The sequence below is a fragment of the Propithecus coquereli genome, unplaced genomic scaffold, assembly GCF_000956105.1.
Source record: "Propithecus coquereli isolate 6110/MARCELLA unplaced genomic scaffold, Pcoq_1.0 Scaffold10, whole genome shotgun sequence".
Lineage (NCBI taxonomy): Eukaryota > Metazoa > Chordata > Mammalia > Primates > Indriidae > Propithecus > Propithecus coquereli.
Window position 1 is genome coordinate 3822284 of NW_012133858.1, and position 24064 is coordinate 3846347.

Here is a 24064-nt window from a genome sequence, read left to right on the forward strand (position 1 = left end):
TTTTTAGTAGAGACGGGGTCTCGCTCTTGCTCAGGCTGGTTTCGAACTCCTGAGCTCAGACAATCCGCCCGCCTCGGCCTCCCAGAGTGCTAGGATTACAGGCGTGAGCCACGGCGCCCGGCCCCAAATAAGATAGTTTTAACTGGACAATTCTACCAGACACTTAAGGACAAAATGATACTACTATTCTACAATCTCTTCCAGAAAACAGAAACAGAGGGAACACTTCATATCTCATTCTATGAGGCCAGCACTTCCCCAATACCAAAACTAAATAAAGACATTACAAGAAAGGAAAATTACAGGCCACTATCTCTCATGAACATAAATGCCAAAATCCTCACCAAAACATTATCAAATCAAATCCAACAATGTATAAAAAGAATTACGTACCAAGTGGGCTTTAGTCCAGATATGCCAGGCTGATCCAACATTTTTAAAAAAAAATCAATGTAATCCATCACATCAAAATATGAACATTTCAATAGATGCAAAGAATCATTTGACAAAATCCAACACCCATTCACGATTAAAAATTTTCAGTAAACTGGCCAGGCGCAGTGGCTTACACCTGTAATCCTAGCACTCTGGGAGACCAAGACAGGAGGATCACTTGAGGTCAGGAGTTTGAGACCAGCCTGAGCAAGAACAAGACCCTGTCTGTACAAAAATAAAAATAAATTAGCTAGGCATGGTGGTATACGCCCATAGTCCTAGCTACTAGGATTCTGAAGCGGGAGGATGACTTAAGTCCAGAAGTTCAAGGTTACTGTGAGCTATGATTATGTCACTGCACTCCAGCCTGGGTGACAGAGGAAAACTCTGTGTCTAAAAAGAAATTTAAAAACAAACAAAAAAACACGATCTCATTTACATCAGCATCAAAAAAGTATAAATCTAACAAAATGTGTACAGGATCTATATGACAAAAACTACAAAACTGATGAAAGAAGTAAAAAAGATCTATTATAAATAAATGGAGAAATATGCAACATTCATGGACAGGAAGACTCAATATTGTTAAGATGTCAGTTTGTCCCAATTTGATCTATGGATTCAGTGTGATAATCTCGAAAATCAAAATCCCAGCAAGCTATTTTATGGATACCAACAAACTGATTCTAGAGTTTATAGGGGAAGGCAAAGACCAATACAGTACAATAGAACAGCCAACACAATACTGAAGAACAAAGTCAGAGGACTGACATTACCTGACTGACTATAAAGCTGCAGTAATCAAGACAGGTTGGCACTGGTGAAAGAATAAACAAATAAACCAACAGAACAGAACGGAAAGCCCACAAACACACCTACACAAAAACAGTCAACTGATCTTTGACAGAAGAGCAAAGTTTAATGGAGAAGGGATTGTTTTTTCAACAAATGATGCTATCCATATATTAACATATACATCCCCATATATAAAAATAATAAACCACAACACAGACCATACTCATACCTGTCACAAAAACTAACTCGAAAATGGATCACACATCTAAATGTAAAATGCAAAACTATAAAACTCCTGAAAGATAACATAGGAAAAAATCTAGGTGACCTTGGGTTTGGAGATGAGTTTTTAGATAAAACATCAAAAGCACAATCCATGGAAAGAAAAAATTGATAACTTGGACTTTATTAAAATTTAAAACTCCTCCTCTGTGAAAGTCACTGTTACAAGAATGAAAAGAAAAGCCACAGACTGGGAGAAAATATTTGCAAAACACATATCTGATAAGAGGCTAGTATCCAAAATATACAAAGTACTCTTAAAATTCAACAGTAAAAAAATGAAAACCAATTAAAAAATTGACAAAAGATCTGAACAGACACCTCACCAAAGAAGATACACAGATGGCAAATTAAGATATGAAACAATGTTCAACATCATATGACATTAGGGAACTGCAAATTAAAACAAGATACCACTACACACCTATTAGAATAGCTAAAACACTGACAATACCAAATGCCAGAAAGAATATGGAGCAACAGGAATTTTCATCTGTTGCTGGTGGGAATGCAAAATGTGACAATCACTTTGGAAGAATGCTTGGCAGTTTCTTAACAAAGCTAAACATCATTTTTCCATATGACCCAGAAATCACACTCCTAGACATTTACCCAAATGAAAATTTATGCCCACACAAAAACCTAAACACAAATATTTACAGCAGCTTCATTCATAATTGCTAAAAACTAGAAGCAACCAGGATGTTCTTCAGTAGGTGAATGGATAAACTGTGGTATATCCATATCATGGAATATTATTCAGTGATGAAAAGGAAATGAGCTATCAGGGCATGAACAGACATGGAAGAAACTTAAATGCCTATTGCTAAGTGAAAGAACTCCATCTGAAAAAGCTACATGATACATAATACCAACTATATGATATTCTGAAAAAGGCAGAACTATATATTGAAAGAATAAAAAGAACAATGGTTGCCAGAGATTTCAGGGGTTGAGTAAGGAGATAGCGGTGACAAGTGAAACAGAGAGTAATTTTAGGGCAGTAGAACTATTCTGTACGATACTGCCATGGTAAACATATAACACTAAGCATTCCAGAACTGTACAAAACAAAGAGTGAACCTTAACATAAGCTATGGATTTTAGTTAATAATAATGTATCAGTATTGGATAATTAACTATATTAAATGAAACCACACAAATGCAAGACGTTAATAACGGGGCAAACTCTGTTCAGGGGAGGGAAATATATTGGAACACTGTACTATTAGCTCAATTTTTCTGTAAACTTAAAAATGTTCTAAAAATAGTCCATTAGTTTTTTTAAAAAGTAGTTTTAGGTCATATTTAGCATTATTGCTCAGAATTATTTAACAATATCGTGTCTAATTTTATTTAACTATTTCCTGACAATTGAGACTCTATATGTCCTATGAACAGAATAGGCCAGTCATTCATGCTTAGCCATTTCTATTTCCTCTTCCTTCACCCCATAGGTTTTATTCACGAAAACCTGTCAACAATTCTTCCAACATATCTAAATAATTCTCATTATTTTTCTTAAAAAGAGAAAACCAAACCTCTTTTCTCATTATAAACATATACATTAGTTGTTAAAAACTTGGGAAGCACAGAAAAGCACAAAGAAAAACATAAAGTACCCAGAGATAACCACTATTAAATTCTAGTTCGGCTACTACATATAAGCTGAATAACTTTGGGCAAGTTCTCTGATTTCTCTGTGCTTCAGATTTCTCATCTGGAAAATTCTGGGAACCACTGATAAGTCTGCCATGAAACCCCAGTAGTCAACTAAATAGATGACTTACATGTACATGTCTTCATTTCAACTTTATTGGCCTACATAGGTGAGTCTACTGGATACCAAGAGACTTGTTCAGAATCTCCAAAATGTTCTCAAACTTGATCCTTCTCTGTTCTTGATGTAATCTATTCTCCCCACCACAAATCTTGGCTCTGTGACCTCCGATCCTATCACCTTTAAAAAGTTCAGTACTATCTAGTTGTAGAATCTTATGTTATAAAAATCAGTATACTGAAAACTTGACTGAGGATTAAAAATAAAGTTTAAGGTCACTAGAAAATTTCCAGAACTTGAATATGATTAATTAAATGAATAATTTTAATATGAACTATAAAATCATTGACTAAAAGTTTCTCATTAAAAAAACTCTACCCAAAAATGTGCTGATATGTATTATAAATTCAGAGTTTTGAAAATGTGAGTAGATTGTATTTGCAAAATATGGTCTTGGTAATTTAAAGTCTGGTATAATTCATTTAATAAGTTCTAAGTTCCCAATTCTAACCATTTAAACCATTTAAACATAGATCACCAAAGGTGTGCAATCACAGCAGTCAACGACTTTCTCTGCAAGGCTCTACAAGATAAAAAGGTCAGTGGTGGCATCACTGAGTTAGCTGATACAACTATTCCTTAAATACCTTAAGAGTCTGTACTTTTCAAGATCAAAAGGGATTTAAGGTGATATTTCCTGATGCAACCTCTCATCTTTGGAGAATTAAGACTTGCTATATTGTTTGAGAAAAGCATTATAAGAAGGACTATTTTTTCAGGATTAAGTTTGAAGACTTGAAAAGATGACTGGAAAACAGAATGGAAAATAAACACGATTCTATGGTTAAAGACTGGGCATGGTTCCTATGGGTGATGTATTTAAAACATCTGGATAAAATGATTAATGTTCATCAAGGTGAGCTGACTTTTGTGGCAGAATAGACTACCACCAAGGTTTTTTCTGAATAAGGACATTTAGTGCACAAGAACACATTATCTAGAAAAGTGAGCTATTTTCTAAAATTACATTAATGTTGCAAACCTGCAAGAGTGGATCTGATTGGTAAGTTTACATTTACGAGTTCCTTTAAGGAGCAGAAATTTATGAGGAAGAAATCTAGATTTGGAATGGAAAAAAATGAGTTTTAAGAGACTGAATGGTAAAGTCAGATTTCTTTAGATAAACAACAAATTCACTGTATCTAAAACCATTGCCCTTAAAGAGGATTTGCTCCTCTGCATCCTAATTTTTATCAACAGCACCACCATTTTCCAGTCTTTGACTTCCCTCTTCTTTGCTTCCAACAGCCCTCCACCAACTTCCACAGATTCTTCTTTCCCAAATCCAGACCCAATCATTCCTTTCTACTAGAGCTATCACCTTAACCCTGGCCATCACTATACCATGAACTACGGCAATGGCACCTTACTTGCTCTTTCTTCTCAAAACACTATGTTTTTCATGTCACTCTTGAGGTCAGACACTCCAAATTTTCCCAATATCTAAGACTAAGGCCTTCATCCCAGTATTCAAAGTCCACCAATCAATTACTTAATTCCTCATCCTTGTGAAAGAATAACCTATAACAAGATTGATCTGCTTCAAAAACATTCACTATGTACATTCTCACATTTTTCTTCATACTATTCTCTATCCTCCCAAATTGCCAAATCTCTACCCAAATGGTTTCACCTCTTTCACGAATCTTTCTCTAACTTCAGTCAACATTCCTTATCCCTCATTCTCAGGAACACAGTATGTATTAGCATTTGATTATATTCAACCTATAATTATAGATATTTCTTAAATTATTCTAACTGGTTCTTGCATCCAAATCTTGTCTCTTCAACAATAATAAGCAGGAGTCAGACAGATGTCTTTTATCTGTGACAAAGTCAGTTTTTTTCCTGTAATTTGGAGTATTAAGCTTTTTGTGATAATCTTTCAAGACAACTCTTCATACAGGTAAGAAGGAACTGCTAGGATATTGATAATTAACTTGAATTTTGAGAAGAGACAGCAGTTCTCCTCTTCTCTAACACAGGAAAACACTCCTGAATACTTCCTCATGAAAGATGGCACAATATTTTAGAAATGTTTTTAAAATATATATGTTTATGGTTTAATTATTTCGATTAAGAAAACATTTGGTATAAAATATAGAGATAATTAAAAATTATAAATCTGAATTTGAACATAAAGTTTATTCAAATAACTATTCTATAGTACGTCATATTGTTGCCATCTGGTGACAGCATACTTAAAATCATAGTACCCTAGAACCAGAACTTTAGAGGTTGAAAAAAACCGAAAAGACAAATGTGCTTCTGAAGACCACTTGAAGTCTTCCTTGAATAACTTGTCCATTATGAACTTTACTGAAATAGGTATTGCCTATGTTAGTCTGCTTACAGTTTTATTATTTCAGGTAGATTTCTTATCTTCTCTACCTGATCAATTTTTGCAATGTATCAGGACTATTTTTATTTTTTAATTCCAAACACAGCACTCAAAATTAGCATTTGTTGAATGGCTACATTTAATCCACAAAGCAACAATGTTAAGAAATAGCTATGGTTGTCTGATATTACATACGAGGAAGGGGGTAATGCTTTACCACTCATTTGAAACCATCCTCCCATCATCTGGATTCCCCACAAACTAAGTTAAGGCAGGCTAAGAGTCTAGGTTCTATTTTTCTCTTCATCATTACTTTTTTTTTTTTCCTATCTAGAATAGTGGATGTCCAGAAGTTAGCATTTAATTATATGATATTCCTTTGAGGAACTGATTCTCATCCATATTTATACTTTCTCTGCCCATTAAGATTATAAGCTGTTACCAAGGGAGCCATGTAAGTCTCAAGCTGCTACAGATCTCTCCCTTTACAGCATACCATAATGCTTTAGAAGACACTTGCCTCTACTGAATTTGGCACTTTATTCTAAGGCAAACCTCTTTCAAGTCTGGTCTAATTCTACTATTCAGATATTTCTGATCAAACAACTCCAGAGTTGGTTGAAGTTACCTGTAAGTATTTCTACTGCCTCAAACCTCAACTATGCCTTACTTCTCACATCCTAGAATTATTTTCAACAAAAAGAAATGGGAGAGATGTAAGGAATCAAATATACATTTGAGTCTAATTATGACACTGAGAACAATTTTCCAAAGGGGTAGAATTAAGCATTCTTATTTAATAAGGTCATCTCTCCACCTTATTCCTCAAAGGTAGCTATTCTTTCACTCTAGGGTAATATGAAGGGAAGTTATAAAGGGACAGACACAATAATAATTTTTCCTTTCATTTACAAGATGCTACCTGACTAGTACTCACTTGATTTGTTCAGCTGATCCCCCAGAAGTTGCATTTGTGATGGCCCAAGCGGCTTCTTTCCTTGTCCGAAACTCAGCAGTTTGTAATATACTAATGAGGGCTGGAAAAATATTGGCATCTATCACAGTCTGAAATTAAACGAAAATTGAAAGTGGGAAAAAATTTTTAATGGAAAGGGAAATGACAAGATTTGCAAAAATGTACGTGATAATAATTATTACTTCTAAGCTAGCTTCACTATTGACACCTCTCCCTCTGTCAAAAATGAATTGGAAAGTATTAAGTCCCCATTACCCCTAATGTTTAGGCTACACTTGGTATCACTGATAACATCAATCCTGAAATTTGTTATCCTCCCTGGAGTTTGTGATCTTATATCTCCTAGTTTTCTCCCTGAGTTCTTTTCTCTTTTATTGTCCTCTCTTGTTCCACCCACAGTAACAAATTATAAAAGTTCAATTTTCTGTTTTTCTGCTATTCTCATTTCTCTCATAGCATGCGATCTTACAAAATGTACTGAAAACTCTCCAGTCCTCACTTCTCACTGGAACTCCAAACCAGGACAGCCAGCAGTTTACTTTAGGTCAGCTAGTCACCTCAAACACATCATCTGCCCTCTATATCAGGTCTCCTTTTCACCCTCTCTAGTTCACAAAGGCTATTTATTTATTTATCCATTCTAAATTCAGTCAGTTACCAAGTGTCCTTATCATTCTCAATTTAAAATGTCCTGAGTCCATCTTTTTCCTTCCCTTAGCACTGCAGCCATCCTATTCCAAAGTCACCACCTCCCAGTCACATTAATAGAACAGCCTTATAGTGAATGGTATACTTTTACTCAATCCCACTCACATACTAACACTAAAGTAGTCTTCCCAAAATTATTTCTTCATGTTTCTCTTTGGCTCAGGAACCTAAAATGGATTCACATCATTTCCTATATCAAGAAATTGAGTTCTGTATAAAAGCCTGGTGGTTGCAGGCAATCAACTACAGATGAAATCACCTAGTATACATGCTACAAATTGGTATAGCTATCAATCTCAGTCCCTAATTCAGCATTCTGGAAACAATTAACTATGCTTTCCTGGCCAAGAATTCTTTCTATTATACCAGTGAAGGAAGTCAACAAAGTTTAGTAGAAAGACACCTAATCCTGGTCCTGTCATTTACTACAGGTGTTCTTGAGCAAATCATTTTATTTCTCTGAGCCTCAGTTTCATCTTTCTTTTTAATTTTATCTTCATTGACAAATAATAACTATAAATATTTATAGACTACAATGCAATGCTTTGATATATGTACACACTGTGGTAGATGAGAATGTTGGATTAGATGACCTCTATATTTTCACTCATCCCCAAATTCCCCAAGTCTGTGTTTTATCTTTTCTGACTCATTATTCCAGCCTTGACCATGGTCCATGCTGAACCTTTTGGCCCACTGTTTGTCTTCCACTTGAGTTACTCTCTCACTGACAGAAAGACAAAAGTAAAGGGCAGATAACCATTAAAAGAAAAATGGGTATCCCTACGTTCATAAAAAACTGAAGTGACCTACTCAATGGGTCTACTAGACAATAAATATTTTACTTGCTAAGAGTAAAGCTAATCTGTTTAGCATAAAGTTCATCAAAACATTTTGGAAACAGAAGATACTATTTCTTGGATCTTGGTAAATCATGAAATATTAAAGACAATGGGAAAAACCAAGGCCTCAGTGTAAATTTCCAAAGGCTTAACACCTATAAGCTAGGATAAAGAAAGAACTAGACTACGAAAGAAGACAACAATCTTGGAAGTTAGTGTTCTTCAATGCAATAATGAAAATATATATTTTAAGGGTGACTGAAAAAAGCCCTAACTTATCAATAAAAATACAGAAAGAAAGGCAGGTCCTATGAGATTACCTGGATCTGTGCCCTATTTCCAGCTGTAATATTAGATATTGTCCAACATGCTTCCTTTTTGATAGATTCCTTTGGGCTACTCAGCAAATGCAATAAACTCTGCAGAGCTGAGCAATTCAAAATTACCTAAAAGGAAAAGTTTGAAATTTTTACTTATTGTATTGTTCCAAATAAATCTTTAACTCAAACAACTTATTTTAGATAAAACATAGGCAAAGAAATAATAGCATCTCCCCTTGAAATTTTAGAAATAAGTAACTTTATATATGTAAAAAAGTATTTACTGCTAATAAGAATTAGTTTCTAAGATTATCAAACCAATTTCATTGTACATAATCACAACTGCTAAAATGGCACTTACTAAGACACAATAATGTTTGTATTAGTAATTTCAAAAGGATTACTCATTCACCTTCCTACCCCTGTAGCATAAGTCTTCTGGATGGGTAAATATATCAAGTGGCCAGAAAACATAGAAGTAGTCTTCAGATTTTTAAGTCTTCTGATAACTCTCTACCTGGCAGTCAATGAATTAATACATACTTACTAATAAAGTATGCTTAATGAAGTACATCAGGTGCTTTATAGGATACAAAGATAAAAAAAAAAAAGATATGACCCCAGCTATTAAACAGCTTACAAAGATGAGGAATATAAGACAATTCCACATGGAGAAGGAGACTTACTCTATCAGAAACTAAAATCATAAAGTTAGAATGATTAAAATAGTATATAGCAGGCTCAAAAATCACTGAAAAACAGAATAGATATCTAGTCCAGAAACAAATGCAAGTATTTACAAAGAATTAAGTATATAATAAAAGTTAATCCTTTCTTTCCTCCAATGACTTGTGGTTTTATTTAATAGATAGAACTAGAATAAGAGGCTAAATAGTTGAAAAACATTTTTTCAAAATCAATTAACCCCAACAGTTATCAAACTAAATTTGCAACCAATTAAGTATTTTTAAAAGGAATCATAAAGCAGAAGAAAATATCAGAAAACAGCTGATCTATGCATGGCAAAGGACTTCCCAAACATAAAAACAAAGACATTATAGAAAGAAAAAAATTTTCACCAAATAATTTTTCCTGTCAAAATCGTAAGAAATTTAAAATGCACACTACACAATGTGAAAAATATTCACAGCAAATAAGCAGGCTGCTAACTTTATTGTGTCAATTGAAAAGAGAAACTAAAATTTTAACAGAAAAGTACTGCACAGGTAATTAAAGAAATGCAAATTAAAATGAAGCTGTTTTTTGCTTATTAAATACAGCTCGAAAATAAAACTTGTAGTAAAAGTTATCTTTCTAAAAACAATTTGATCATAAATATCAAAAAGCTTTTAAAAATCCAGTCTGACACAATTCCACTTCTAGGATTTCTATCCAGAGAAAATTATAAAGCTTTCAGTAGAATGTTAACTGAACATTATGAAAACAGTATATAAAACTGCACAGCAGTGTGTAAGACCACATACAGTAAATGTGTTGGATAAAATATACATGAACAGGGAAAAAAACCGAAGGAAATAAATTGTTATTAATAATATTGATAATATTTCCAGATAATAGCTATGAGTAACTTATATTCTTCACATTTTTCTGTATTTGGTAAATTTTCGAAAATGAAAAAGTACTATCTTTATACTCAGTTAAAACAAACCTTAAAAAAAAAAGATAAGCAACAGTGTAAGAGATGTCACAAAGCAATTTTAAAAATGGCAAAGTGGTGGTCTCGAAAATAAACATGTCAGCAACTAAAGAGAACACCTAAAGAGAAATAGTCAAGAAAAAAACTTCATGGAGGAGGCTCTTGAAACATAGATAGACTAGCGAGGCTATTAAGGAAGGGTTCTATACCCCAAAAATTAACAGGCTAGAAAGAAGAATGACACTAAAATCTTAAGGTAGAAATTCCTTACAGCCTTTCAAGGCTCTTTATCTCACAGGCGCTAAAGAAACTTACTGTTTCTAAGAGGAAAATAAATAATGTGAACAATGTTATTTTAGGAAAGATTAAGCTGTTTTGAGGGGGAATAAATTAAGAGGGGTAACTGCTTAGTAGAGTAGAGGGATAAATCAGGTGGGTACAGCAACAACTTTTGTGTGCGAGAAGATAGGAACCAAAATAAGGTAATTAGACATGGATCTAGTAACATTAAGAATCAACAACCTCTGGTGACTTGCTATACAAAGTGTAAGAGAAGAGATGCCAATTATAACTACAAAGTTTTAAGTGTGGATGAATAGGAGAACAGTTATGTCATTAGTTGGAGTGGGAAAAATCAAGACTTGGAACTTGCTTTGCGGGGGGCGGGGGGGAGAAGATACACTGTGAGACAAACGTGAGATATGCAAGGAGAAATATCTAATAGGCTACTAGAGACATGGGAATGGAACTTGAGATAGATCAGAACTAGATGTAAAGATTAAGAACTTTATTCCATCAATAAATATTGAGACCCTATTATTGTTCCAGGAACTATTAGATTATAGAGGCACAGAAATGAACAAAATTGACATAATCCACCTCTAGAATCTTACAATCCAGTAATTAGACAGTTACAGTGCAGTGTGATTAATGCTCTGATGGATGAAACAAAAGCAGCAGCACCTAACTTAAGAATCTGGGGTCAAACAAGGCTTCTCAGAGAAATAATCTTAATTATCAAGACCTGAAGAATGAGAGAACATTAGTGTAGCAGTGTGGATATGTGTGAAGGTGGTGGTCAAAGCAGGAGTGGGGGATGGAGGCATACATTCCATGCAGAGGGAACAAAGTATGTGTTAAAGCTCAGAGTTGAGAGTGGTCATAGCTAATTCAAGGAACGAACATGTCAAGAACCTAGAACGTGGGGTGGGAGACAAACTTTTTTTTTGAAAAGCAAATACACTGATACAGTTTTAAAAACTCAGAAGGTAGCAAAAAATAATAAGAAGCAAAAAAGAAGAAGAAGAAGAAAGAAAAAATAACAAAAAATAAAAAAAACATAAAAATTCAGATGTATTGAGAAGTACATAATTTAAAGCCTCCTCCTTATTCCCATACCCCAGCCACCCAGTTCTCAGAGACAACCAATGTTATCACTTTCTTGTGTAATCATCCAGAGAAATTTTATACAAATATAATCAAACATATATTCTTTTCTTCTCCTCTCCTCATCTGAAATGTCTGAATTAAGCACTGAAAGGGATAAGTAAAATGGAGTAACAGGACTTAGTGACTGATGAGAGAGGTGGAGAAGATGGAAGGATCGAGCTGATGTCCAGGTTTCTGGCTTGGGAAACTGTTGGTGCCATTCACAGACACGGAATATAAGCAGACATTCAGATTATATAAGAGGAAATGAGTTCCCTTGTGCACAGAATAAATTTAAAGTAAATACATTAGAGTTGGAAGACATCTAAGAAAACAAATCCAATCTTCTTAATTTTAGAGATCAGAGAAGTAAAGATATTAAATTAAATGTCTTGCTGAAAGTCAGAGCTGGTTAAGAAGGAGCTAAGGCTAAAACCTAATTCCCAACTCTCAAGGTATACACATAAGGGTGATCATTGAAGTTATAAGATCTATGAATGAAGCTGAAGTATTACCCCTTGGAGGATGTCCACAAACAGGAGAGAACACAGGAAAAGAAGTTTGGTAAGGCTGGTAAGGAGAAATAAATGGTCAATGAGGCAGAAGAACCAAAATACTTCAACATCACAGAAGCCTAGGAAGATAATTTAAAGATGTCATCAATACAACTGAGATATCAGGAAGAAAAATGGCTAGAACAATGCACTGTGAATGATGTGTCTTGATACAGAAGTCGAATGGAGTAAAGAGTGACAGTAGGAGCTAGCAAGGAAGAATCTTCCTCACATCAGACACTTATCATGTACAAAAGGAGGAAGCTATCAGAGATGATGATATTAAGATGACAGAGAAAAGATGCTACTGGCGGTTTCTGATGCTCACAAGAAATGTCAAGTAGTATTGGAGGGAAATAAATCTGCTTCACCAAAAGAAAAAGTCACTATTCTAGGAGAACCCAAAATTGCTGCAAGAACAGGTCGAGTCAGAGATACTGTAGGTACTGAGAGTAAATGAATGCCTAAGCCAACATTTTTAAACATTAGTGAAAAAAAGTACCAAGTTTCCCCAATAATATGAAGTTAAACACTATAATAGAAACATGATCATGGAGCTCAATAAACTATTTTGAGGGAACAAAAATAGCTACCACTTATCCATACCTGTGTTTGAATATCATCCCCTGTGACAATGTTTCCCACAGCCCGCAAAGCAGGAGAAACCACTTTATAATCATTATGCCTGCAACCATAAAAAGAAATGTTATAGCCAACAGTTCTATCCTTAGTCTCTTTTCCTTAGAACTAAAATCCAAAAGAAATAACGTGATAGGATTTTAGAGCAGAAAGGTACCTATGGCGGTTATTAAGAGAACCTTATCATGATGATAGAATGGTATCACCTAGAAAAACTGTCTTTCCCCTTATTTAATATTTCCGGAAAAAAAAAAACTACAAAATTTCCTAGTAATCTTTCCCAGGAATTACCATCACCTAGATTCCAAGTTTTCCCTCTCATTCTTTAATATAGGTTTCATTTCCTCTTTACTTGGCCTTCCAAGGTTGTTGAGACAATAGAGAACAAATAGATAACATTTATGTAACACTTTTAAGTTATATAAATAAAACCCTCCACAAAGCCCTTTGTATATATTTGAAGACAGATACCAAGTCCTGATTCAGGCTAAATAAGTCAATATCCTTAGATTTTCCTTAAAGGTCTTATTTTCTCTTCCCTTTAATGAGACTGATCACTCTTCTCAAATGTGTGCCAGTTCCTTCACATTTAAGAGCTGATGACTAAAAAGAAATGGTTGAAATTTACAGTAATGTAGTGACTAAGGAATGCAAAGGATTACTTCCCAGATTTTGAATGATGTACTTCTGACTCCTATAGCATCATACTGCCTTTCATTCACAATAGCACTACACTACCAATCTGCATCCAGTCTTTGGTCAGCTATAATGCCAGAGTTTTGTATTCTGTACGTTATACGTATCTAATCCATTCCACATGTCACATTTGGGACAGTCTTCTAGCATCTAATTTGTACTTCATTTAAATTTCATGTTGGTAGTAATTGTACCATTTCCCCATTATGATATCATTCTACGTTTTTTCTTCTATAATATTATCTAAACCTTTGATTAATACAGTCTCACTATTTATGCCATGAGTAAATCTTCCACTCCATCACCAAAGGCATCACAAAGAGATAAAGTAAAATAATATTCAACGTCTGACACTAGTCTAAATTAAACTCTAAATGAGACAGGCGAAGAATGACTATTTTTAGTGGCAAAATGCCTTTCGAAGTCCAGTGGTTGATCTCACGTTATCCAGTCAGTATGAGCCTGGAACTACATACATTAGTTTTCCAAATGTTTCTGCTGAAAGACTGCTAACAGCAGAGGAGGGTTCTTTTATAAGCCTCAAAGAAACAAAACAAACAAAAGATCTGACATCAACATAAACAAGTAACAAAAAAAAGTAGCCCAAAGCATGATAAATCAATATAATGTACAATCAATTATTATTTAAGTATTAGCAACCGGAGAACTAATATGAGGGCGGGGGAGTAGACACACTTTCTTAAAGATATCTTACATCAGCAGCTCCACAAGCCTCCTACATACTCCTGCATCAATGACTGCTTGAATTTTATCATTGGGTCCATCTGATAGATATGAGAGGGCCCAGCAGGCATCAGCCAGTACATCAGTGTCACTGACAAACAGCAACCAGGAAAGGACATTCAGACAGGGGGAAACCTGTGAAAGGAAGATGATACTATGAATTTCAATAGAATAAAAGACAGAAGTGTGATGAAATACTAAAGAAGGCAACCACGTTGCCTTACACTTAGTGACTTCTAAGGTGATTTATATTTCTAGAGATGGAGTAGCAAATGACGGTTCCATCTTTGGGAATGCTATGAGTGGTCTTACACTAATTTGATGAGGTAGTCAAAGCCCAAGGAAAATAATTTCAGGGAGCAAAGTTTTATATACACCAATTCTTGAAATGAGATTCCTTGTCGCAACACATCGTTTGTGGACCAAAGACGTAAAGGAACTTTCACAAATGCCAAAGCTAGGAAATTCTGTATTTTAGATACTTTGTCTTAAACAAAAAATGCTAAGATTTTAAGATGAATTTAGAGCCTTTATAAGCAGTGAAAAATGATCCCAAATTAAAATAAAAACAAGCAACTACAAATAATCTGTTTCTCTACAAACGGATAAATTATAATATTTTAAATTTTATCAACAATTATCCTGTTCAATTAAATATTGGCTATCACACATTTTTAATTGCACTTTTTTTCTGCCAATTTCCCACAAGCATAGTCCTTACCTTTGCAAATTCTGGAGGTGGACTTTTCCCTCTACAGAGATTAGACAAAGCCCATACTGCATTCCGAGTCATGGTCAGGCGATTTTGCTTTGAAAATAACCTAAAGCATGATGGTACAAAGGTAAACTATATAAGAGACATTAATTCCCTGATGGCATAAGATAAATATTAAACTAATGCTTCTGACAAACAGATGTCATCAGATAGCTTTTCTTCAGGACAATAAAAGTTATTAATTCTAACATAACTAATTCAGAATTTTGGCACTGGAATAAGACAGGGTACTTGAAGAAATGATCTGAACAAGTAAACAAGAAAATACCTGGAATGAAAAATAACACTAGGATATTCAAAATGGTTTCCAAAGATGTATTACTTTCTGGGGCTGAGGGTGGGGGAGGAAGGAGAAGAAGGAGGAAGAAGAAGAAACTTACTGCAAAAGAGGGGGGAGGATATTGCAGTCTAAGACATAGTCCCTGCACATGGTACTATCTCCAGCAATGTTGCCAAGAGCCCAGACTGCCTGTGAAAGAATCATTCATTAATGATGATTATATAGTTTAATTCACTCATAATTCTTTCAAAAAAGATGCCAGTATATAACAATAACACTTTATAAAACATATAATAGTTAATCAACGTATTATATACAAGGAAATTAACTAGTAACACTCCTAACATCACTCATCAGGGAGTCAAATGAAATACAAGAAGATAAATAATATCCTAAAGTATATAATAAACAGAAGGAAATGTGAACATTCATGGTAAAGTTTATAAAAGGGAAGAACCAATTCTTATATTCTTTATCTTAGGGGACCCCATCCTCAATCCTAAGGAACATTTCATACAGCCCTTGATATACAACACATATTCAAATGGCTTACACAGCTGATTAAAAATGTACTGTATGCTTGCTTACAAGAGAAAACAGTGAACAAAGAATTTAACAGCAATAAAAATGCACATAACTTTACTAAACTTTTGAGGGTGATGGATGTAATTATCTTAATTGTGATGATGGCTTCATGGGTATATACATATGTCAAAACTTATCAAATTGTGCATTGTAAATACATGCAATTTATATCAATTATACTTCAATAAAGCTGTAAAAGAAAATCATACTCATTTAGCAGTCATTTGCCTTCACAAATCTGATAAAGCTGGCAGTAATAATAAATTCACGTTTTCTGTCTTTTTCTGCACAAAAGTGGCAAAGACCTGCTACTTCAATCAACACTAGAGATTTCTATTTAAAAAACCTCTATTAATAATTGCATACATGGCCTAAAAAAGTACATCATACAGGGCTTAAAGAATTTCAGGTTTAGAAAGGGAAGACTGTTTTATGCTGCAGAAGCTTCGTGTGTATTTATAGCTGTTCCCATTACCACCTGAGCTCCACTACAAACCTCCCCTCCTCACCCCATATTCGTGGAAAAACTATCTTCCATGAGACCGGTCCCTGGTGCCAAAAAAGTTGGGGACTGCTGGTTTTACGTGTCTAGGAGAAATTGTGCTCATAGTCACTAAGAAATTTTCTATTTTGGTTTAGATTTCTAGAACACTCCCTGTGACAAACCATGGATTAATCATAGCCAAGTGATGAAACTCAGGTCCTGAATATGACTGAGAGAAAAATTTTATTCTTTTATCTGTTTCTTTTTATTTGTTTCATTTTTACCTGTTCCTGGACATCTTCAAACTCTGAGCTGAGCAGCTCTATGAAGATGGGCACAGCTCCTGCCTGAATCACAATCCGGGTCTGAAGAGAATTTCCTGAAGCAATATTTGTCAGTACCCAAGCTGATTCAAACTATAAAGATAAAAATAATTTTCATTATCCTATTAGAATTTAAAAGCTTATTTACTTATAACAATTATGTCTTCTGTACATGAAGCAAAGAGTCTGAGATCATTATTCGAAGATAAACTCTTAGTTGAATACTATATTAATACTAAAAGAAGATTCCCAGAAGAAATACCTCAGCCTAGAAGAATATTCAGGGTATTTAAAATTACAGATGAAAGTAGAGTTGACATGAGACTATAAAAAGAATGAGGGAGTGTTTGACATGCTGATATGGATGATATGGAATGATCTTCCAAGAAAGAAATGAAGGAAAACAAAATGCAAACTGTGCACATTAACATGGTATCATGCTATATTTTCTAAAAGGGTTAAAAAGGAATATATGCATTAATTTTCTTATTGCACATATCATCTCTAGAAGGAGTCACAAGAAACTGTAAATACTTGTTGCCTACATGAAGAGGTCGGGGTGAATGGGGAACAAGGATGGGAAAAACTTTTCACTAGAAAGCCTATGTATCTCTTTTGGCCTTGTACCATGTATATTATCTAATAAAAAATATAATTTAAAAAAATTCAGTGGTATGCCCTGTAAATCAGAGATCAGTAATAAATCATCAAAAGATAGACCTGTGATTTGTCTAAACTTTTGTATCAATTAAAAGGTAGCTGTCACATGGAAAACTAAATCATCAATTTTGGGGGGTGGAGGAAGATGGAAGAAACAGGCAGACAATCTGATTTAGCACAATCCAAAGCTATGTGAATAACAGCAAATTCATAGTAGAAGACAAAGAAAGAGATGTTCAAAGAAAACTATAAAAGTGACATACATGAGTGAGACAAAGTGGTTTCTAACTGAACATTGATATTATAGCAGTAGAGAGGCCCACACTAGGAGCGCCACAGTTAAAGAGAAAATATATTCCATCTGATAACTTTTTGTTATAGCAAAAATACAGAAAACTTGTAGATCAAACCCCAAATATCAGGAAATAAAAACCCTTCATACATTCATCTCTGTAATTAAATTACTAATGAAAGCAATGCTTGAACCCTTTCAATCTGTCTGAACTAAAACTTTACATTTGTACAGTACTTTATATTTTCAAAGCATTATTCACATACTTTCAGGTGATCCTCACGACAACCGAGAGAAGTAAGGTGTCTCTTGCTTTTCTAATTTGTGAACGAGGAAAACTATCAGGAAAAGATCCACCATTTTGACCAGTGACTTGAATAATGTTACACAGCCAAAGAGAAGGACTAGATTACACCCTCCTAATTTGGGATCCTGTGAAACCCAAACATAGTTTCCTCTCTGAAACACACCTGTAACACTGGAATATTTCAATTGCTCGTAGTTTTGGTATCTAGGGTAAGAAATTTCAAATAATAGTAGGACAGATTATTTATACTATTAAAAAAAAAACCCCAGTTCACCTAGAATATAGTTTCTTTTGCTTAACTAGAAAAATTATTCAGTAACCCAGAGTTATATGATGTGAGTATAAAAGCAAACTGTCCTACCAGAAGGCAGGCTCAAAGTTTAACAAATAGTCATCAGATACTGCAGAGATCAAATCAAAAGAAATGAAAACTGTGAGGAAAAGCAATCTGGAAAGAATAAGTAAGATCAGCATACATATCTACCTATATCAAAAACAAAAAGGATTGCAGTGAGATTTTGATGCAAAAGAAATGATAATAATAACCTGGGTAGCTAAGGGATATATTAGTTATTAGTGAGAAAAAAATCACTTAGAATACTAACTGGTGCCAGCATTCAAACTGCCATTTCATGAGTTTAGCACCAAAGATCTCAGAGAAAATAAAATTCCGGAAGCTACTCAAATGAATAAAATGGAGAAGCAAACAAATAAGAGTGACAATGATTAAGAAAATGAAAAATGAGTGACTAACAGCCTGAACATAGATGGTTAAAAATTAGGAATTAGTACATTTTAGCAAAAGAATAATATGCCAGAGTTATGTTTATTACCAAGAAGTACACAATGATGATAACCTTCGAATGCAAAGATTTAAGAATGAAAATCAAGAAGTAGTTTTGCTATTATCAGGGACAGAAGTAGATGGATGCATAATTGTAACCAGAGGGACACTGAAAATACAACCATATTCATGCATTAATAAGGCATTAGAGGTACACACACACAAGGTACTGATTAGTTTGGTGTTTTCACCTTCTGAAAATTCATCAAGCTACATTTACAAAATTCTCTACATCCATGTGCATGTTTGTGGTATGTACGTATATATGAATGTACAAGAGAGGAGGAGTGCAAGAGAGAGAATTTCCCTCATGATAGGCCTCTGTTAATGTTGGAGGAAGCAACTATCAAATGTATTTAACTGTATGCTTTTAAAAAACTGGATATACTTTAAACCTGCGATCTGCAACCCCCAGGCCGAGGACCAATACTGGTCCGTGGCCTGTTAGGAACCAGGCCACACAGCAGGAGGTGAGCTGCAGGCAAGCAAGTGAAGATTCATCTGTCTTTACAGCCCCATTGCAGGCATCACCGCATAAGCTCTGCCTCCTGTCGGATCAGCAGCCGCATTAGATTCTCATAGGAGCAAGAACTCTACCTTAAACTGCGCATGGGAGGGATCTAGGTTGCGCACTCTTTATGAGAATCTAATGCCTGATGATCTGAGGAGGTGATGCTAGCACTGGAGAGCAGCTGCAAATACAGATTACCATTACCAGAGAGGTTTGCACAATAAATGCAATCTGCTTGAATCATCCTGAAACCACCTCCCCAACGCTGAGTCCGTGGAATAACGGTCTTCCATGAAACCAGTCCCTGGTATCAAAAAGGTTGGGGACCACTGCTTTAAACTACATAACTTCCCCTTCATCATAGACTGTACTTTAAGCTGTATTGCACTGAGATTTGCTGTCTTTTTTTAATTTTGTTTTTTAAAAATGTTTCAGCTTTGGATGCTACACTAAAATTTAATAAGAAAGAGTTGTGAAATGGGGAAGTCCAGAATGAACGGCAAACACAAATGCATAAAGTTAAACAACCCAAAAAATTAATTTAAGTATGTAACCGTTGAGACTCAAGAGAAAATCAGTAACCTGAAAAAATGAAAAAAAAAAAAAAAAAGAAAAGAAAGGAAAAAAAAAAATCTAAGAAACAGTATCACCTAAAATAGCAAATAGTGGCCAAAATACCTATAATCTTTACTTCCTTTTCATTGTTTTAAACTACTGTTATATATTCTTAATATTTCAAGAATGGCATCATACAAAGAAACAACCTATCATACAGCTATAACTTCTTATAAATTATAATTCCACTATTATTTTTCACTGTCCAGAACTTGCTAAATAAGGCTACAACTAAAATCTGCACACTGAGGGCTTGGTGTTTTCTCTCTCCCCTTTCTCAGTCTCTACCTTCTGGCGCTCAGTTCCTTATATAAGGAAAATGAGAATCCAAAGCTGAAGTACTTCTGACCTCCTATCAAGTTTCCCACTCCAGGTTGAGGTACGCCTGGTTCCCTTTCTCCATTTGGATCAGGACTCTGTTGCTGGCCACTTTGCCGGTTCCACTCTGGTTCCTAGCAAATGCCAGGCTCACCTGGAGAGCAAGTGAAAAGAAAGGCTCACATCAGAAAAATAAACCCAGATATCAAACTCTGCAGAGAACAGTGCCTGAGTCATCTGAGTAACCTTTGAGGAAAGGCAGAAAGATCAATGAAGATGGGAAAAGACACAGGAGGATGAGGTTTACTGCAGTTTATCACATTAAGCTTTTAGAGGGGACAAGAAAGGCAGGAAAGGGAAACTAAGCCAATTTAATTCAAATTTACAACTTTTAAAGGAGTACCTGTCCAATGTTCGGAAGTAGGAGACAATTTACTTATTTCTAGCTATTTTTATAATCTTCTATAAGAAGGCTTGGGAATGTAACATCTCTGCACTACAAAGATGCTGAGCTGGACTCAAAAATCAAAACAAGTGGGCTCACAGGACACACCATAAACCAGACCAGTCTCATGACAAAAAGCTCCAGTGTATCTGAGACCTAGATGTCACTGAGCTTGAGAATGCTTTTAGATAAATGGCATTGTTTGCTTCCAAAATCCTAGATTCCACCCATGTTCACTTGCTGTTTAAGGGCAAATGAGTATCGGGTAGCAGTGCCCAGGCATTTTCATATCCCTGGTTTGAGGTGCCTCACTGATTTCAGAAGGTAGAAAGAAATTAAAGAGATCCTTTGCTAGGATTCACAGTTCTATACCTATGGAATGAAGAAATTAACTTTGGTCAAAGAATTTATCCATGAGATTATTTCTCTTATTTATTTCCTCTTGGCACAATATAGTATGACATGGTTTTTGGAAGAGAAATAGCAAAAACCCTATTCAAAGACCCACTATTCATATTTCTAATAAGTAGGTAGGGGTATCAGGGATAGCTTACATCTTAGTGCTCTCCCAGAAGACAGAGGAAGGAATATCCTCCAAGTTCTCCAGAGCCATGTCTAATTATTTGCAGACATGGCAGAGCAAAAAGTCTCATGGCTTTAAGGTCTCGCTCAATATACTTGCTCCTGCTGTTTCTAAGGTGGACAAAATTACCCGCTAGTCACACTGGAGAGAGAACACCATGCTGTGTAAGTGTGCACAGCAGAAAAGCTGGAGATGTCAACTCTTAGATAATAAGCAGGTGGGTTATTTCTCAGAATCTTAAGATGGCTAAAGTGAAAATCATGAGGTGGTCACTTCCAGAGGAATCATTTTGCTATCTTTCAGCCTAATTATTAGTATGCACAAGGGTGAAATCTGGGAATTTAGATAAAAACTAGAGATTTCTTCTTCAGATATGTTAAAATATAAGTTCCAGGATTATAGAATACTGAATCAAAAAATGATATAGAATTTACATGTGTTAGCCAGAAGAGGGCACTGTCTAAACTGCTAGAAAAAGGAGTAAATTCCATCTCTTTCAAATATTCTCATTCCCAGAGATAGGACAGAAACATTTTTTTTTAGCACAACAAAATGATAATTTTCCCTACCTCCCTCTTCCTACAAAGCATTTCAAATGATAAACTGCAGTAAAGCTTCTCATTTGGTCCCTCTGGTTCTCTTGGCAAGTTGCTTAGGGACTCAGGCTCTGTTCTCTGCAGTGTTGGCTGTCTGGATTTCCTTTTTTCTGAGAAAAGTCTCTCTCTTCCCTTGTTCTCAGGGTGAATGTGATTATTTTTCAAGTGTCTGATGATCCTGGCCTTAGATGGGGACCAGAATTATAATCCAGGAGGCAGCTAGCAAAACAGAATCTTGATTCAAATGAACACAGGGATTGGTAAATGTCAAACTGGAGAAGAAAAACTGATGGGACAAAGAAGTACTCTACCTTTTCTGGATTTCTTATTTTTCCTCTGGAAGGAACTCATCACTGCAACAAAGAGTGTAAAAGAAGAAGAAAAGGAGGCTGGGGGAAAGGAAAGAAAATATCAAGACAAATCATCAATTCTTTCGAATGATCTACAATGGTCTGGATAGTAAGGAACCTGGGGACAGGAGCTATCATTTACAAAAATGCCCCAGTCCCTACATGGCACCAGCATTAGAGTAAAGCAAAAGCACACAAATGAGGTGGGGGTTGGGGCTATTTTTATGATTAACTTGTAACTGTCAAATATTTACTTGGAAAAATAATCACATTTTGTGAACTACTTGGCACTTAACCAATTATTACAGTTATAGAATCTCTCTAAAGGGCCTAAATCCTTCAGATTAGCTCCTACAAATAAATGAGATCACAGGTAGGTTAATAATAAAGAGAATGACTCAACTGGCTACTCCAATGAAGTCTAACCACTGAAAAATCACCAGTTTACTAAAAATACAACGTTATTCAGAAAAAAACAGCAGGGTAAAATTTCTAGGTAACTCCCAGGATGAGAGTCAGTTGACAGGTGGTTGCTTTTATTGTGAAAATTATTCAATCTAGAGGTTGCAGAATTTCTTCTTGGAATCCCTATATAGTACAGTAGTAAAAGCCTAAATTGATAGTACTAAGCACACAGATTCCTGACAAGGTTATCTTGTTGCCAGCTTTTTTGGGGTAGGGGGATGGATTAATTAGGACCAGATTTGGGAATTAGTGAGTCTCAGATCTAGCCCATGTTATGCCACCCCAAGAAAGCCAATAAGTATAATCTAAAACTCCCTCACAATTCTATGTAGCCCACACATAAGTTCCTGTCTATAATGGCTCCACCACTGCAAACATTTCCCTATTAAACACCATAAAACATTTTCAATGATTAAAACTGACAAGAATTGCACAGTATAGCCAAAGCCTTTGTGTTAACGAAGCTGTAAGTTTGCAATGTAGTTGTCAGAAATATTATAAACAAAGTTAACTCTTCATATAGATTAAAATAAGTAATAAATTTGTATACAAAATAAAAGTTTTCAAAGGGAATTAAGTTATGAGGCAAGAAATGAAAATTGTTCACACCTGCAGTGTACAATTCTCCTTTCGTTTGAGGAATTCCACAAACCTCGCCACTACTCCTGGTGTGCTGATAACTTCATCAATAGGAGGGTTAGGTTCTGTTTCCCCATAAAATAAAAGGAAAGAAAAAAAGAAATCCTTTGATTTCAGTGCAAGAACTTGATAGCTCAAAATTACTTCAAAAACATCCCTCCCTCCATTTACCATTTCCTTCATGTTGGAAATCTACCCCAAAAATAAATAAATAAATAAACAAATAAATAAATAAAATTGAGTTCAATCACCTTGAGACCAGGGTAGTCTGAAAGTTTTCTCACAAAGAAGGTAAATCTTAATACGAAAATGGAGGATGGGTAGAATTCTTAAATTAAAATTACTGTCTCCACTGTTTTAGAAAACCTAGAAATTGGAGGCAGGGGGAGACTGAAAGTCATTCACTGGTTAGTATATACTTCCTTCTAGCCCTTTTTCTGTACATGGGTTTTCAGTCTATCTGTTTTCGTTTAACATAAACTGTCTTGAGAGTCAGCATTAGGGGATTCTCAGTATGCCTGCAGAATTTAATTTTGTACGTGTAGTGGTAAGTAGAAGCCAGCAAGAATTCACTAAGATTGACTTGTCAGATCGGGTGTGGTGGCTCACGCCTGTAATCCTAGCTCTTTGGGAGGCCGAGGCAGGTGGATTGTTTGAGCTCAGGAGTTCGAGACCAGCCTGAGCAAGAGCAAGACCCCATCTCAACTAAAAATACAAAGAAATTAATTGGACAGC

The 24064-nt window shown here is 35.1% G+C and overlaps 1 protein-coding gene across 1 annotated transcript in view; it reads right to left on the reverse strand.

Annotated features, from left to right (window-relative positions):
- The window catches only part of KPNA1 (karyopherin alpha 1 (importin alpha 5)), a 57009-nt gene that overhangs the window by 4088 nt on the left and 28857 nt on the right, over nt 1–24064 (reverse strand). The window contains exons 5-12 of the mRNA XM_012641522.1: nt 23300–23394; nt 16666–16797; nt 15413–15501; nt 14979–15078; nt 14229–14392; nt 12785–12863; nt 8540–8665; nt 6631–6758 (exon numbers count right to left, since the gene is read on the reverse strand). Of these exons, the coding sequence (XP_012496976.1) occupies nt 6631–6758; nt 8540–8665; nt 12785–12863; nt 14229–14392; nt 14979–15078; nt 15413–15501; nt 16666–16797; nt 23300–23394 (913 nt within the window). The remainder of the gene's footprint in view (nt 1–6630; nt 6759–8539; nt 8666–12784; nt 12864–14228; nt 14393–14978; nt 15079–15412; nt 15502–16665; nt 16798–23299; nt 23395–24064) is intronic.